The sequence below is a fragment of the Pistacia vera genome, unplaced genomic scaffold (genome assembly GCF_008641045.1).
Source record: "Pistacia vera cultivar Batoury unplaced genomic scaffold, PisVer_v2 Contig328, whole genome shotgun sequence".
In the NCBI taxonomy this organism is placed as follows: Eukaryota; Viridiplantae; Streptophyta; class Magnoliopsida; order Sapindales; family Anacardiaceae; genus Pistacia; species Pistacia vera.
Genome location: NW_022196144.1, coordinates 592502 through 610377, shown reverse-complemented (window position 1 = coordinate 610377; position 17876 = coordinate 592502). Strand labels below are relative to the sequence as shown.

The window sequence follows — 17876 nt, the reverse complement described above, 5'->3', positions numbered from 1 at the left end:
TTGTGATGTCTCCAAACTTCGGGTGGGAATAATTATTTATCCCTTACAACCTCGAGTTTTTGTTTGAAGGCTACCGGTGGAATTTCATAGAACTTAAAAGAACGTGGTCAAGTACAATGACAAATGAATAAAACCAGATTGCCCCACCCACCATACTACACACCCAGTTTTCTTGGAAACCACTGCGCCCCACTTTCTCCAAATCCAAGTCCCCACCATCTCACTTCACCACTTTAATAAATTAACCCATTTCCCCATCATTTTCTCTCATCATATTTCTCCTTACTCTTCCCTTCATTTTCTCTCCAATTTTCCCACCATTTCCCCCCTTCCCAAACAACATCAGACCACACACTAACCATGCGTATCAGCTGCAATGGCTGCCGCGTCCTCCGCAAAGGCTGCTCCGACGACTGCACCATCCGACCTTGCCTCCAATGGATCCGAAACCCCCAGTCCCAAGCCAATGCCACCCTCTTTCTCGCCAAATTCTACGGCCGCGCCGGCCTTGTCAACCTCATCGACGCCGGTCCTCCGCATCTCCGTCCTGGTATTAACTCATTTCTCTTCTTTGAAAGAGTCCGTTTATTTTATTTTATTTTATTTTTGGTGTGTATTGATTTTAACTGTTAATTGTGTTTGTTACAGCAATTTTTAAATCTTTGTTATTCGAGGCGTGCGGGCGAATTGTAAACCCGATTCATGGATCCCTCGGTTTGATCTGTTCCGGGAGCTGGCAGCTCTGTCAAGCCGCTGTTGAAGCCGTTCTTAAGGGCGAGCCGATCACTTCTATTTCTTCCGACTCTGAGTCGGCTTTTCAAGCTTGTGATATTCGCCACGTCTCCAAGGATTATAAGAACTCCTCCGATAAGCTTCATAAAGTTAAGTCTCGGAGCCGGTGTAAGCGGTCGGGTCCTAAGCCGAATCCGAAAAAGTTACCAGAGGGCTTTTTGGGTGAGTTTGATGACTCAAAGAGTCATGAATCGGAGATGAGTCAGCATCCTAGTAACGGTAGTGATAACAGAGAAGGTGACAGCGTGTCAGTTGAGACGGTGGAGGCTAAGCTAGTTAAGGCTGATGGAGCCGACGGAAGTGACGTGGAGCTGGACTTGACTTTGTGTTTATAAAAGTGGGTCCCGTTATGTGGCCAGGCACGCGCGCGGCTATTGGTCATTCATAATCTGGTGTGGCCAAGTCCATGGTAGAAAACTAGAAATAGTTTTGACGTCTTAAATTAAGAAAAATTATCATTGTAGTGATCAGAATTAATTTTGTTTTTGATCAAATGTGGTTATTATAGGCTGTATACAAAGAGGCTATAGAAAAATTATACATATAGCATTCTTGATTTGTTTTTCTTATCTAATTTATAATTATTAAAGTATATTTCATGATAATTTTGTTACATATAAGTATAGAATTATAGGTACAATATCATTTAAATAAAATAATTGAAAGTGAGTAATAACAGCGTTATATACCATCCATCCGTGTGACAAAACCTAAATTAGTGAAATCGACTTTGGTAAAAAAAGAAAAAAAGAGATACAGTATAAATTTTATAGATACATATAGTATTACTAAAAAATGCCAACAGTGATTAAACGATACAAAGGATAATAATATTAATTTAATGCTTATAATTATAATTAGCCACTTTATAATATAATATTAATATATCAAACCAACCTCGTTTAAAATTCAAATATAGAGACATAAGCTTATAATATACAACATTTTTAATATTTTGAAAAAGTTAAATTGGACGGGTATTACAATATAGAATTAGAAAATTAACAGTTTGTTTATTTACGAAACACCAATAAAATAGTAAAAGTTAACAAAAACACTCTCAATTCACCAATTAAATACGTCAGCCACCACTTGAGGGTTGCTGAGATGTTTTTATAATTTTTATTAAAAAAAATTAGAGGTGTTTAGTTAAATTAATAAATTTAAGGAGTTAAAAGAAATTAAATAATATTTTGAGAATAAGTTAATTTTACTGTTTAATTTTATTGGGTATTCCCAAAATGTAACAAACGAGCTAAACTAACCTCGTTTAAAATTCAAATATAGAGACATAAGCTTATAATATACAACATTTTTAATATAACGTATTTTAGTCTAATCTCTAATTCTCTTATTGCTTTGGAAATAGTCTTTCATTTTGATTGAAGAAAATTCCAAGGGTTTTGAAATTTATTGGATTCTCATCGTGGTATTATTGTGAGGACTTCATCTTTTTCAACTGGAAAATACTACTGTCTCCCATCTCAACGAACCGTGGAGTGCGACATGAGGAGTCTCCATGCCGACCATATTGCATTTTATGTCAATTGGGATGGAGAGTCAATCTGTAGAATCGATAATTGTAGTTTTGCTATTTTCAATTTATCAATTTAATAGTGTCCAAATATATTAAGATAAATTATTCTTAATTTTACTTTAACAATATTAAATTGGCAAAGATGAATTATTTACGAATAAATATTTTTAAAAATTTAATTGCAATAATTTGGGCTCCGTTTAGTTCATAATTTTGTGTTTTTGGAAATTTTTTATTGAAAAAAGTAAAAAAAAAAAGTTGAATTTGGTGGGTATTATGATGTAGGATTTATAAATTATAAAATACCCTCTATGTTTATTTTTTTACAAAACACTCCCTATAATAAAACATTAAAAGTTAACAAAAACACCCCTAACCCACCCTCAAATACGGATAACCGGCCACCACCGCCGGAGGGTGGCTGAAATCGTCATATCAGCACATGACCGGCTGGATTTTGCAGGTCGTGCTCCAATATGGCCTTTTCCGACCAGATCCACGGTGGATCTGGCCAGCAAAGGCCAGATCTACGGCTAGATCTGGCCATTGACGGCTAGATCTGGCCGTATTTGCTTGTCAACAATGGCCAACAAGCGGTCGTTGTTGCTGGTAAATGTGGATTGTTGGGGTATTTTTGTAATTTTTAAAAAAATATTTAAGGGTATTTAATTAAATTAACAAATTTAGGAGGTTTGAAAAAAGTTGAATAATATTATGAGTTTTTTGGTAGTTTACTATTTAACTTTTTTGGGAATACTAAAAGTAGTATTCCCAAAAACCAACCAAAGGAGGCCTTGATATTTCAAAAACTATTTGATACTTTTGTTAGGCCCAAGACACATCTTAGCTAAAGTCCACAAAAATGACCCGGCCCAGATAATATCAAACAAAACCCAAAACAAAAGCACACCACATAAAAAACAAGGAGACTGAAAAGAGTAAAGGCCAAGACCATCGGAATGGGGCGGAAGAAGGGAACAGTTGAGTTCGATGAAACAGCGCCGGATGACTTCGATCCATCGAATCCGTACAAGGACCCGGTGGCGATGCTGGAGATGAGGGAGCACGTGGTGAGAGAGAAGTGGATCCAAATCGAGAAGGCGAAGATCTTGAGAGACAAGCTGAGATGGTGTTATCGCATCGAAGGAGTAAACCATCTCCAAAAATGTCGCCACCTCGTCCAACAGTACCTCGACTCCACTCGCGGCATCGGCTGGGGCAAGGACGGCCGCCATCCTTCTCTCCACGGTTACTTCCAATTTCTCCATTCTTTTACTTCTTGACTGATAGTTTGTTTGAGCGCATACAAATTTATTTTATTTGTCCGTGTTTCGGTTAGGTCCAAAGGTGGAGTCGGCCGAGTCTGAAGAATGAGATGTTTTTTAAATTTTTACCTTGGATTAATTAATAAGGTGCGTGTTCTTTCTGTTTACTTCAAGTTTTTGACTGTAACGCTACTGGTAGGTTATTTTGGTGGTAAAATATTAATATTTTAAGCTGTAATAAAAATGTTGTCCCGGCAACGGTAATGTAGCATTATAGCTTGTAGCATTTCATAAAGCTCTACAGGAAGATATAAATTTTATGTGTAATGCCTTTATTGAATGCGATTTTGAAGAATAAATCACTACTAGCTTCTGACTATTATACTTAGGGATTTGGAGTTTTATTTTAGTTGGTTTTTAGGTATAACGGTGTCTTTTTAATTCTCAATAAATGACTTCTAGGCAATGATTTTGTGGCTAGCATATGTTTATACTGTTTCCAAATGTGGTTTACGTCTTATAGTAGGTCTTCTGTACAGTTACTTTTTGTTTAAGTGTGCTGAGGTTGCTTCTGTGGAAGGGAGTACTGGTAGTTTATAAGTATTGTTCCAGTGGAGATGGCCAAAAGATTGCTATTCAAGGATGGATTGCAACTAAGATAGTTAAGCCATCTTTGTCATATTAAGTCGAAGTTAGCATGTTTAAAAAGTGTGGAAATTTGGTTTTATTGGATTGTTACATTAGACTAAGTGGAAACTTAATTATTAACCTTGTGTAAGTAGTTAAGTTTGTTGTTAGGTATTGAGACCAGTTTTCGTTACTTTCAAACTTCTTATTTGAAAACTTTTTGGTTACATGCAATTCTGGCATGAGAGCACCTATGTTTTATTTTTCGCTATAAGATCAGTTGGATATAATTGTAGTTGAAGTTTAACTCCACCATTTTGACCGATATGCTAATCGAGTGATGATTGCTGCTTAATATTTTGAAATTCAAGTTGGTTTATTATGTGTCTGTACAACTGAGAATGCTGTGGCAGCCGTAAGTTGTATTCTATTAATGTTGCCTGAAAATCAATGGTTCTAAATTTCTGAGCAGCAATTAAACTCAACTGATATGGTGATGAGATTGTTGAACCCCTAAAAAAACTTCAGATCAGTTTGTACGTTATTTTTGAGGTTTAACTGATTTTGGAAAGAGATTCGTGCAAGGGTTATTGTGTCATGAAAGGAGTCCTGGGCCCTTGAAATACTACCAGTGGACTATTAAACCCAAGGTCTAATGGAGAACTAACAACATCCTTTAACTTAAAATCTTTTGGTATCCTGATAATTCGCATTCCATAATTATGGTGTTGAAATAGAAGTTTATTCGTGCTATAATTTGCTAGGGACTTATGAGATGGAGGGTGAATTGAGTGGAATATTACTAAATTAGAGTCCTTTTTCATTTTGCTGTTTCTTGTCAGCTTTTAGCAATGATAGGAATATTGACTAGCATTGATATTGGTTTTCTTTTATGAATTTCAATAATTCTTTACTCCATGCATATGCTTTTTAGCAGGAAAAATGAATTGACCTCCCAAAGAACCAAAAAGAAAATTGAAATGATATGATAACTCTTTTCTTTTTTAAAAAAAATTATTGCCGATAATGGTATCATTTTGTTGCATTGTGATTGTTATTGATTCATCACATAATTCTGAATGAAGAATGGCTGATTGGCTTATATTAACTATCATTGTGTGACAAAAAAGGGGAAAACAACCTGTTTAAGCTGTTATTTTTTCTTCCTGTGCGGAGGTTTGCTCAGAGTTGATTAAATTTGCTATATGATAAGATTGTCGAAAATATGGCAAATTCACTTCATAACAGAAGCACATCCTAGAGAAACTGTTAGAGTGGAAACGGTGTATAAAGAAATGGAGCTTGTTATAAGGGCTTGGGCACCTTCCCTTGGCAAGCCGGTTTTCCAAGGAAAGTTCTACCCAAGCCCATGAAAGACTCATGGCCCAGCCCAATTGTTAAGTTATTGGAGTGGGTTCCTATCAATTGGTATCAGAGTATGATCCCACACCCACATAAATGTTGCCTATGTGGCAGGCTGACCCATGGCAGGTTGACCTTGGGCCCGGGCTGCTACCTCGAGAAAAGGCATGGCGGGTCGAAGGAAAGGAGATCCGCGTAGTCACCCAAGGGGTAAAGAGGCCAACGAGGGTAAAGAGGCCAACGTGGATGTTGGTTATGGAAGCTTGGTGGAATGTTAGGATCCCACATTAGAAGGGAAAAGGGTGGGCATGTGGGTTATAAGGGCTTGGGCACCCTCCCTTGGCAAGCCAGAAAGATACATCTGACTTTGCATCAATATTATTGATTTAGCAAAGTCCTATCTATAGGCTCAAATGAACTCAAGAAAATGTCATTTGGATTTTTATAATTCATCTTGATATTTCACCAATATTTTAGGTCTTTGTATAAGTCTACTTATTCATCAATAAAAAAAGAAGCTTTGATAGTTGATTATGAACTAGGGATTTGATGGTCATCTAGGTTTTTGGCGGGTTCAATTTGGTGTGAATGAATGTACTTTCTTTTTGAGTCAAAATGCAGAGGAATTATGTGTTAAGAGCAATCTTGATTGATTGGCATGGATAAATCACCATTTAGGAGCATGTATGGGTCGGTGTCAATTAAATTAATTAATCAAATGATGAGATCGATTGAGGTGCATTTATAAAACATCATTGAAAAGGATATATAGCATGGTCTCTATCACATTAATTAATCAAAGGATGAGATCTTCTGATTGGCATGGATATATCACCATTGAACAGCATGGCCTCAATCAAATTAATTAATCAAATGATGAGATCATAGGATATATATGTTTATCATTGTGCATATTTTGTTGGTTGGAAATGACATGTTGGTCAGTATTTAAAACTTTTAGGTATCTTTTGTCATCTAAAAGATCTAATGGAATAAAATTGATTCCGGTAGACATGCTTCCTGTCCAAGATTTTCCTGTATAAAATATTCATTGTCTATTCCATGGATAATATTAAATCGTGATGTCGATTTTGTGATTATTGTATTGTGTAATACCTGAAATAGTATTACCTCTGATTGCTGGGATATCATTTAATAATTGTTGCAATCAATCCTTTTGCATATTCTATTATGATTTTTGGCCTTGATACATAATAATACTGCATTTGAGTTATTAGTTTTTGAAAGGTAATAGAGGGAGGAAATGTAAGTTTTGCATTCTTCTTGCAGGTGATTGCACTTGGCCAATGGAGGAATGCCTAAAGTGGAGGGCAGACTGGGCCAGTTTACATACCAGTTGTTCTTATCGTTTGTCCTAATTAAAACATTTTCTCTTCCTTTTCTTTTCTTTCCTTTCCTTTCATGATATGTATGGTGGCTAGATGCTACTGGCTTCTGCTTGTGTCTCAACTGTTAGTGTTACTTAGCATCTAACTTTTGGTTGCATTTTGGACTCAGTGAAGAAATGAAAAGTACATCAGATAATGTTAATAAGTTTCTTGTCAATACTTGCTTCAGTAATCCATCAGTTGATTCTAAATTTGTGGCCTGATTGGTTACGCGGTTGTTGATTTGACGAAGGAAAAGGACATATTGACATCCTTTCACCATATTGTATGGGCGGTATACTTCTAAACTTTATATTTTATGATAATGTAACTTGTGATTAGTTATTATCATATGTCAGCCTTCTTGGATGAGAAGAGTTCAGCAGCATCAAGATGGAAAAGCTGCAGTAATTTGTCAAGATTGTTGTGGATCATTTGGTTTTTTGGTCTCTTGAAAATTTTATTTCTATAAGTAGGAAAAATCTAGATGTGTCTGCCTTGTTCGGACAGGGGGAGTGTTTGGAGTCCAAAACCACTGATGTTAGGTTTTGGAAACTTCGTGTGATCCATTTTATTTGTCCAATTCTGGAATTTGCATATTGCTTACAGATGTTTTCATTTGCAGTGATGAAAGAAAAAATTGAAAATTTCTTCCATGGATCAGTTCCTTAAGCATCTTTTATCGGTATGGTTTTTAGTAGTTTGGTCCATTATGCAAAAGCTTATCTTAGTATCATGAATCGATAAAATGGATTACTACAAACAAAGATATTGTTTTGGTTCTTGGCCATAACATAAAGCAATCTTCGTAACTTCAAAGATAGTGCTTTCACTCCAGAAAGCACAATTAAACAAAAACATAATCCTTATGTTTCTTAAAAATGGAGACTGTAATGGAAGAACCTAAAGAAAGAGATTTAACTTTCGAAGCTGACTTCCTTGGCAACGAAAAAAGTTTCATTACGTTCTTCTTCTTCTTCTTCTTATTAATTATTATTTTATCTATAGTATTATCGATCGATAAAATGGACTACTCCAAACAAAGATGCTCCATCGAATTTTTTTATTTTTTATTTTTAAAAAAGCAACTACAACAGTACGGCACTTCCAACTGGATAGCTGTATGCCTATTAAAAAATAAACATTCCAAAAAAAAAAAAAAAAAAAAAAAGAAAGAAACGGAAGTGAAGAGAAGAGGAGAGACAAAAGAAGTTGCTCTGTGAACTCCACTCCAGCTAACTCCGGACCCAACACCTGAAATATAAAGAAGTAAATTAAAATAAAATAAAATTAGCATATGGTGCAACCAATAATAACAAAAAAATCAAGCAAACTGGAAAGTTTCTGAAACTGAAACTAGAACATGCATGAACATGATGAAGAGAGATGCACAAATTAGAGGAAACAAGCAGAGCTAAATAAAAGTAACTAAGTTTTGTTTAAAGAAGGATGTAGTTGATGCAAATGCTATGTCCAGGAGCTCCCTTCAGTCCAATATGCGGACGAAGTAAGCGGAAGGAGTTGCTCCCACACCATGCACCTGGCTAAACTCAACACTTATTATTATTGCCCGTCTGTTGAAAAAATATTAAGCGTAGCCCAGTGCATGAGATGGCAGCTCTAGCCGCTTCTCAGCCCTCGTTATTGGCCTGAAAGGAGCTCCCCAACTCAGTTTGCTTTCTCTCCCAACTTAGGAGAGAACATATTATGGACCACAACTTCACTCTTTGCTTCCTTAAATACAACTTCTCACACTCCCACAAGAGGGTTTTAATTATATAAAATACTATGTCAAGTCTCCTTGGGAGTGAACATGGTTTAGTTTTATAAATTTTATGAGAATCTTGTCATTCTTTTGAGGTATTCATATGGGGTTCCAAGTTTTTGTCTCTTTTCAATTTTGAATACCTCATTCCTCCTTGGTTCAAATGAGATTCTAGTTTTGCAATCACAATGTGACAGATCAAAGCACAATTTTACATGTACTAGAATTGCCAGCCTAAATATTCTTCCTGAGTGCAATTGGCTATACATCATTTTGATATAAAGGCATAAATTTCCATTTAATTTAATTTAATTTTTTTTTTTTGGCTTTTGTATTTTGTATTTTGCGTTTTCATTTTCTTATGTTTTAGCTGGGAAATGGTCAATGTTTAATAAAGCAAATTTGATACTGTTAAATGAAGACTTGTTCTAGCTACTTATTTTCAGCTTTGTAGATGCTAGCCTAGCCTGGTTACAAGCTGACATGCTTAAACCTAATACTCAAGTTTCTACTGTTCTTATATGGTTCTTAGCTAGATTTTGTGAAAATATCTGTGATTGGTGGATTAGTCTTGATGAATGTGTGTGTGGAATAAGAAGAGAGTTTTGACTGATCGTCATGTTGATCGGTTATCTCCATGTATGTTAGCTATCATAGTTTTCCGCATACATAAACTCCATAACCTTTTGGCACTGTCAATGGAGGTCTAGTACCATTTTTTGTGCTTATAAAATTGTTGGTATTTCCATAGATTTGTCATTAATCTTTTTATAGTAATGATTAATAAGTCAATTTTCCAATAAAATATTATGAATTTTAGCTGTATTATTATTCTGAAAAATTCTTCCTGGTGGGAAGTCCAGAAAATGAAATACATTACAAACACATATATATTATATTAAATACTAATTTATTTTATTTTTGGTGTAGTGATACTATTTCTTGACCTATTCATCACCGGAGACAAAATCACGAATGATATGAAAACCTTCTCCCGTTCACATGTGAAAGAACAGACTTTAGATTTGATTCTTTGACTAGATATCATTGTTTTTGTTTGGACTAGCGGAATCTTTGATTTGATACAGCCGTACCATATTATTCTCATTCCAAACAAATAAATTCAGCCCTTTCTAAACACAACCAAACACTCTTACATTCAACCAAGTTTTGTTTTGTAAACCATCATATTTGAAAATAATACATATATATAAATAAAATTTATCATATGCAAACAGCACTCAACTTTTTTAAAAATTCAAAAAAGTCCCAATGTTTGATGGATTCATGTTGACCTCACAAAAATGAATTATTAATTAGCATTTTTTTACTTAATTTTTTTTTCTTTTAACTTTCTTAATTAATGAAGATCATGAACTATGAGTTTAATAAATAAGTTTGAAATTGGAAGATTAAATTCCTAGATTTTGATGTGGGTTTTAATTTAATGTTGTTTATGTTGAGGTATGGGTTAATTAGTTATTGTTTTAAGTAGGGTTTGATAATTTTTAGTTAATTTTGAGTGCTTTACAAAATTGATGAAACCTAAGTTGTAGAGATTTGATTTAATTTTTTGATATATTGGTTAATTGCTTGAATGGTTAATTACTTGATATTTAGAATTGATGAAACCCTAAGAATTGTCAATGAAGCAATTATGCAATGTTTTTAGAATATGAAAATCGTTGATGACAATTGTAGAATTGATAATTTGATATTTAAAACTTTTAAAAGTACATTTTTTATATTTATTATTTCATTATATATTTTATTGTAAATTTATCAATTTTGATGTTTTGAACTTACTCACTAAGAATCCTGGCTACGTCCCTGGATGCAAACATCTTGAAGTTTTAGATGAGTGGCTAGTTTTTTCATTTGAGATTGCTGCAATGTTTTACAACAATTGATTTGGATTGATAAATGCGGAAGTAGAGAAATTGTATTTGGGGTTGAAGTGTCTAGTTTGATAAATAAGAGTGGCCAATATAATTAATACACTTTTAAGAGATAATACTGATATAATTATATATGAATTTAAAAAATTAGTTATTGTATTTAAATATTAATGTTAGACCATTATCCAATAGTTTAAGTTTTAAATGTTAATTATCCAATAGTTTAAGTTTTAAATGTTAATTTAATATGGTATTGAAGTTGAAGATTTTAAGCTTGAATCTTTGTGTTTCAACTTTCAACAAGTAACAATTGGGTTCAGCTTGTAAATGGACCTAAAAATCTTGTGTTCGTATCACTAAGGGAGTGATCATCTATCACATTTGTGACTTATCCAATCTATTAGGTTTGTAAGATATTCAATAGACCTCGAGAACTAGACGGGTCTAGCATGTCTTGGGTTCGGCTTGAAGTGGATCTAAAGGAAATGGAAGCTTCGAAACCTCGGTCATTAAAAAAAAATAAAAAATAAAAAAAAATAAAAAAAAGTTTCATGTGAATCTATTAGTTTTTTAGGTCAAGTGTTAAGTGGATTTGTGGGCCGACTTGACATGCCTTTAAACTTGGGCCTTTACAGGAGAACAGAATTATTATTTTTGGTAAAAAAAATTAAAAAATAAAGAAGATATTTATTTACAGCAATAATTTGAGAACATAATAATAATTATTATTATTAGTAAAAGAAAAAAACAAATGAAATTAAATTGATGAACGGATTGAGACATAGACCCGGCAAGGCCTGTGGAGTGACTTAATTTTTCCACTCTGAGTTGTCTTCTTCATCCTTCAATCTGGTTCGAAAAGACAAATTCAGAACATGCGCTGGCGTCTTCTCTGCAGATTTAGAAATTTGAATGACAAATAATAGCTACGTTGCATTCAGTTGAGATCGACCATCCTTTAGTCTGTGAAATTTTGCATGAAATTTTAAGGTTTTATCCCTATCAAATTTATATAATTTCATTTTTATCAAAACTTTTATATTATATATTTTTGTCTTCTTTATTTATCATAGCTACACGGATCAAAATCAACCATCAAATTCAATCAGCTTACTTCAAATAATTGATCAAATATTCATACAACAATACCAGACCAAATTGTAAATTAACTCTTTCTAGGATCTAATTAATTTAATTATTTTTAATTTTTCGTTATAATAGAATTTTAATTACTATATAAACACAATGTAATAACATAGTTATCATTAATTTTTATATGATTTATTTTATTTTGATTTTCATAATTTATAATAATATAGTTTAAAAAAATAAAATTAACTTCATAAGGATATACGTCATGGTTGTCAAATCGCATATTGTATCGTGCATCGAAAATCTAATTTTTTGAATCGTGTATCTCGTATCATATCATATCGTATCGTAGGATACGCCTTTTTCAAAAAAATAAAAAAATAAAATATAAATTAATATCATTCCAAAGATTAATTAAAGAATTTTGTGGTATTATTAGCTTTAAATTATGGTATTACATAATCAAAATTAATCACAAAATTAAGAATCTATATCATTTTCTCTCAATCATTAATATTATTTCCAAGATCAATGTCAATATCTATATCTGCACATGTATTATTATTATTATGCAAAATGGGCAACACATGTTCCTCTTCACTTTCTCCATACAAAATGGGTAAATTTGAGCAGGTTTTAGTAAACCGGGTTGGGTGACCCGGATCCAACCCGATTTTTTTTTTAGCCTTTGGTCCAAATTAATAAATTCGTATCGATTTGTATCAGTATTTTTAAGGATACGAATGGATACGTATCGTATCACAGGATACATATCAATGCATCAAAAGGTTTATGATACACTCTTTGATACGTATCGTTGGCAACTCATATTGAATCGTATCGTAAGATACGTATCGTGTATCGTAGGATACTAATAACCATGATATACGTGCCAAAACACCCATAAAAACCATGGTTATCAAATCGTGTATCGTATCGTGTATCGAAAACCTAATTTTTTTAATCGTGTATCGCGTATCGTATCGTATCGTATCGTAAGATACGCCTTTTTCAAAAAAATTAATATAATCCCCAGGATTAATAAAAGAATTTTGTGGTATTATTGACTTTAAATTATGGTATTATATAATCAAAATTAATCACAAAATTCCAAGATTAATGTCAATATCTATATCTCCACTTATATTATTATTATCATGTAAAATGGGCAATACATATTCCTCTTCACTTTCTCCATGTAAAATAGGTAAATTTGGACAAGTTTTAGTGAATCGGGTTGGGTAACCCGGTTTCGACCCGAATTTTTTTTTTGACCTTTGGCCCAAATTAATAAAATCGTATCGATATTTTTAAGGATACGAACGGATACGTATTGTATCGTAGGATACATATCAATCTATCGAATGGTTTAGGATATACTCTCTGATACATATCATTGGCGACCTGTATCGAATCGTATCGTATGATACGTATCGGGTATCGTAGGATACTAACAACCATGATAAAAACAAACAATTTAACACTTATAATCAAACAATGAAAAAAAAAAAATTTATCAGATAAAATTTATACATTCATATGTATTCAACAATTAGTTTCATTCAACTTTTGGATAAAGAAAAAAACAAACACTACCTAAGTTTCATTATCCAGGAATCGTTCATGGCTGTAAAATATAAATAATTAAATTTCAATAGATAAATATGAATTAAAATAGCCACGTTGTAACGATGGTGGAGATGGCAAAGCTCCTGGTCCACTGCGACCACCGCCTCTCCATCACCGTCTTCGTCATGCAGCTCCCCTTCGACACCAAAGTTCCCGTCTACCTTCATTCACTCTCTCTCTCTCCACTCAACCCGAACTTCAAAATCATTCAACTCCCAGAAGTCAATCTTTCCCCTTCAAAATCATCTTCTCGTATAAGCTTCATGGATTCGTTCGTCAAAAGCCATTAACCCCTCGTCAAAGAAGCAGTCACTAAGCTAATTCAGACCGAGTCAGCCTCTGGTGACTCACCTCGACTCGCCGGGTTCGTTCTCGATATGTTCTGTGCGGACATGATTGAAGTTGCGAATGATTTTGGAGTTCCTAGCTACATTTTCTACCCTCCAGTGCACATTTTTCTTAGTATGCAGTTACACTTGCAAGTTCTTGTGATGAGCAAAACCAGCCCATCACTGATTGAAAGATCATATTATCTTAATTCTTATAATTCCAGTAACTGAGAGGAGTTTTTGCTGTGAATTTCTTGTCAAGCTTCGTCATACACACCCTTTGTGTTATATTTCATGAACTTAGATGATTAATTATCTTCTGCAGTCACCAACATATACATACAGAAATTTGTTATTTTCCGATGACATCTATTTCGTTGGAAAAAACCACTTGCTCCGATGCCAACGTGCGCACTAACAAATATCATCATCTTCTTGTATTAATTCCCATGTTCGAAAGAGCAGTCATCAAGTACCACTATTAATTCCAGATACTGTGATTTAATGTAGTGTACCAAACTGACGATTAAAGGATTGCAACATGAATTGCTTTAGAAGAAGCATCGTATTCCGATTGAAACACACATTTTTTTGTACTGCATGCCTCCCCATCGAGTCTAAGATTACATAATAATCAAGATTGGTACCTGTGCCAATCACAATAATTTCTTTTACATTGTTTAAATGCTTTTGATTTCATAACTGAAAACTTCGATTGATCGTCTAGTCTGGTCTGCCTTTCATTTTTATTGAATTCATTTATGGATCTCTAGATTTTGTGTATATAATATATATGTCACCAAAGACATAACTGGTATTAAAATATGTGCTCAATTGAACTCATTCAAACTTTGAAAAAAAAAAAAAAAAAAAAAGCTTCATATTAATTAAAATTTTTTCACCTTTTTCCCTTCTTCATTTCTCTCATACTTTCTTCTTCTTTTAGTTGGATTACTCAAAAAGTTACTCCTTTGGAGTTTACAAGGTAAAATGATACTCTTTTTTTTTTTTTTTTTTTTTTAAAATCATTTCTTACAATTTTCTTATTATAAAAATCATTAGTTATGAGTTTTTGTTAGTTAATAAATGAGTTTACATTTAAGATTAAATTTATAGATTTTGATATAGTTTTAATTTATTTTTGTTTGTTCAGATATGAGTTAATCAGTTATTGTTTTAAGTTGGGTTTGATAAATTTTGGTTAGTTATTGAATTAATTTTAAATGAGTTTAAGAATGATGAACTTGTAGAGATTTTGAGATTTGGTTTAATTTTGATATATTGTTAATTGTTTGATACTTAGAGTTCGATTTGATGAGTTTTCCTGGTTTGAATTGAATTTTATTAAGTTAGTAGAAATTGTTTAAAAAACCTAAGTTATAATATTTGAGACTTCGGTTTATAGTTAATATTTGATCTCATTCACTAAAAATCCTGCCCACGCCCCTGATCTCAGATGATGAAGCTTGATGCTGCAAGAAATTAAAGCTAGAAACACAATATATTTCACTTCATTTCTTCAGTTCCTTATACTAGTAAATGCGCAAAATTTTCATACTCATGCCAGAAGATTTAAGAATATATATAAGATAATGGCTAATTAATGAAAATTAGCAAGATCTTTGTTAACAACAAATTAACAACTTCTTGTTCATACAGCTTGTTAATTAAGCAACGCACTAACCCTCAGTGCTTCAGCTTTTTACAACGGGTTCTTCTTCTTCCTGTTAGAGATCTAGATATACACATATGTGCATGTACTCCCAACAGTTATTTATTTATCTACCTATTCAGCTTCCTTTTATAGTAAAACTAGCCATTAATAGCAATCAACACCAACCCTGACCTAGAGACAAGCAATCTCTCAGTTTGGCCATTACCATTTATTTCTTGATGTAAGGACGAAGAGCAGCTGCAGTCCCTATAAATGAAGTACTATTAGTCCTCTTAACGAACCTCCCTTTCATTCTAGGCCTCTTCTCCGCGTTCAGCTTCCTGACTTCGTACCTTATCTTCTTCGAAAACAATCTCGTCCTACGCTTCTCTCTATACCTCGATACTCTCGCTTCTCGTCCGCCATCACCGCCTGCGTGACACTGCAGTGCTCCGCCATAGAAGTGATGAACATGGTCTTTAGAACAATTGCCCTATAATATAATTGCATACACCAAATAATTAATTTTTTTTTTTAAATTTAAAAGAACGCTGAAAAATAGTTCGATCGATGATCGAGAGAGTATATACCATGCAGTCGGGCCAACCGTCTTCGGGATTAACCTCCGGTCGGGTTCCTGTTGTCCATGGACAACCTTGGCTTGCCCACGCATTGATGACAGCTTCATAATTTAGCCTCAAAGATACGTTTCTCTTCATCTCAACTTTGCATTCGTTGTTCATTGCTGTATCGGCTAGAGGCGCCACTTTCTCCTCTCCTTCTCCCTCGGGTACTAGTGATGATCCATAGTCGAAGTTCCAGTCTGTTCCTTCTCTTGTTATGTTAAAACCGGGATCAAAATGGCAAGCGGTAAGACCTAATTCCACTTCTTCTTCATCTTTAACCTTCACTGTTTTGTCTCCGAAAAAAACATTGGCATGATAATCAGTTTCTTCTTTGCAATCTTCATCAAGCCCACTAGCTAGTAGGCTCTCAACATCAGCTGCAAACTCAGCGAGATCCATATCCGATTGCAAGAACCCATGTAAATCATCCAAATCAGAAGCTCCTTCTTGTCCATAGCCATCAACAAATATGTTTTGATCTTCTTCCTTTACCATAGCGGTTTCGGTTCCTTCACTTCCATCCATATCACAGCATAAATCCGAATCAAACCGATCGAATACCGGCACCCGATACAGCAGCTGTTCTTCTGATGAATTCTCCTCTAGCGACCCGTCTTCACTACCAATCTCAGGAACAAGAGGATCATTATTAAAATTTGAAACTTTCTCTTTTTCCTTAGCTTGTCGCATCAACAAGTTCTTATTAGGCCTGGGGGTCCTGGCCTTTCTGGTGAACCCCTGGTGCCATACCGGAGCTACATCTTTATCGTTCGAAGCTCCATTCAGCTTCGCTGACGCAACTTCAAGTCGAACCCTTTCGTGTCTACTCGCGAGCTGGTTCGCCGAGTGGACAGATGCATCACAAGCTTGGCAAAGAAACGCATCATCCGCGGCGCAATACCAACGCGCCCGCTTGTGCAAACAGCCATCGCAGGCTCTCGCCGTCTTTCCTCCCATAGCATTTGCGGCTTTCTTTTCAGTGATCATAGCGCAAAGACTGAATATATTCAGTTTGAAAGATGAAATCAACAAACTCAAAAAGGCCTGTGAAGTTGGCTATTACAAGTCAGATTGGAGTGCCTTGAAAGTATTTATTTTGAGACTCTTGTGATTCAATTATTGTGTTGAGAGTTGAGAGAGTTGAGAGTGTAACGTAGTAAGCCATAGTGACCCATAATGACGCTTTTACTGTGCACTAATTACGTATCCTCATCAATTCCGTAGCACATCAATTTGGGACCCAGAAATTGGTCTTATCTCAGTGTTCATTGGCTAAACTTTTGAAATCCATCCTAATCTATGAGCCCTGATTGGTTGCCTGTCTTCACTGGGGATTCCTCATGGGACCAACACAAAGTATGGCAAGCTCTCAATACAAATTCTTGAATAAGAACCTTTTGTTTTCTTGTCTCCATATCTCAATTATTCCTATTTCAACTTTTATAACTCTTGTTTTGTGGTCCCCTGTGGGTTGTTTTCAAACCCCTCTTGTGGTACAAACACTGAGTCTCTCCGCCCAACGATTCTCCTCCAGTTGATATTTCACCAACTTCCTGCATCAGAACTTTAATATAAATTTTGACTTATTCAGGATCGTTTATTACTGTGCCATTTCCATTAATTTGTTACCTTTCTTTCAGGTTTCAAGAAAAATTTAAGCCATTCACAGAAGTAGACACACTGGCCTCTGCTTTTCAATAGGCAATGAGCACCAGAAATCAGGTTTCCTGTGCATGAGTTTTAACCACCAAAAATTTACAATTTCCTTTAATTTTCAGCAGAAAAATACAACCATCAAGTTTGAGTTAGTTCTTATATCGATGTCAAATTAATTTGAGCCATAGATTGTGGCCTCAAACGAGTGTCCCGAAACGAAAAGAAAACATAAAGTTCATGTTCATTGGAGTCGCCG

The 17876-nt window shown here is 34.4% G+C and overlaps 3 protein-coding genes across 4 annotated transcripts; 2 read left to right on the top strand and 1 right to left on the bottom strand.

The window, feature by feature from the left end:
• The first annotated feature begins 242 nt into the window (after window positions 1–242).
• Window positions 243–1334, top strand: LOC116137507 (LOB domain-containing protein 41-like). The gene is made up of 2 exons (XM_031423204.1): window positions 243–550; window positions 649–1334. The coding sequence occupies exons 1-2, from the start codon at window positions 361–363 to the stop codon at window positions 1125–1127; spliced, it is 669 nt and encodes a 222-aa protein (XP_031279064.1). The 5' UTR covers window positions 243–360; the 3' UTR covers window positions 1128–1334.
• A 1919-nt stretch (window positions 1335–3253) lies between these two features.
• Window positions 3254–7183, top strand: LOC116137506 (NADH dehydrogenase [ubiquinone] 1 beta subcomplex subunit 10-B-like). The gene is made up of 3 exons (XM_031423203.1): window positions 3254–3577; window positions 3669–3741; window positions 6874–7183. The coding sequence occupies exons 1-2, from the start codon at window positions 3289–3291 to the stop codon at window positions 3701–3703; spliced, it is 324 nt and encodes a 107-aa protein (XP_031279063.1). The 5' UTR covers window positions 3254–3288; the 3' UTR covers window positions 3704–3741; window positions 6874–7183.
• An 8051-nt stretch (window positions 7184–15234) lies between these two features.
• On the bottom strand, window positions 15235–17099 carry LOC116137471 (zinc finger protein CONSTANS-LIKE 16). Of its 2 annotated transcripts, none has more exons than XM_031423166.1 (2): window positions 15929–17099; window positions 15235–15780 (listed from the first exon to the last, which is right to left on the bottom strand). In XM_031423166.1, exons 1-2 carry the CDS (start codon window positions 16949–16951, stop codon window positions 15568–15570), a joined length of 1236 nt encoding a protein of 411 aa, XP_031279026.1. In that variant the 5' UTR covers window positions 16952–17099; the 3' UTR covers window positions 15235–15567. The 2 variants fall into 2 exon arrangements, with proteins under 2 accessions (XP_031279026.1, XP_031279025.1); XM_031423165.1 differs by having other exon boundaries at window positions 15238–15831.
• Between the last annotated feature and the right edge of the window lie 777 nt (window positions 17100–17876).

Excerpts from the sequence above, each read along its gene's own strand:
- LOC116137506 (XM_031423203.1), top strand. The coding sequence starts at position 3,289 with ATGGGGCGGAAGAAGGGAACAGTTGAGTTCGATGAAACAGCGCCGGAT. Across the intron at positions 3,578-3,668 it reads CCGCCATCCTTCTCTCCACG|GTCCAAAGGTGGAGTCGGCC; the intron begins GTTACTTCCAAT and ends TGTTTCGGTTAG.
- LOC116137507 (XM_031423204.1), top strand. The coding sequence starts at position 361 with ATGCGTATCAGCTGCAATGGCTGCCGCGTCCTCCGCAAAGGCTGCTCC. Across the intron at positions 551-648 it reads TCCTCCGCATCTCCGTCCTG|CAATTTTTAAATCTTTGTTA; the intron begins GTATTAACTCAT and ends TGTTTGTTACAG.
- LOC116137471 (XM_031423165.1), bottom strand. The coding sequence starts at position 16,951 with ATGATCACTGAAAAGAAAGCCGCAAATGCTATGGGAGGAAAGACGGCG. Across the intron at positions 15,832-15,928 it reads ACGGTTGGCCCGACTGCATG|GGCAATTGTTCTAAAGACCA; the intron begins GTATATACTCTC and ends ATTATATTATAG.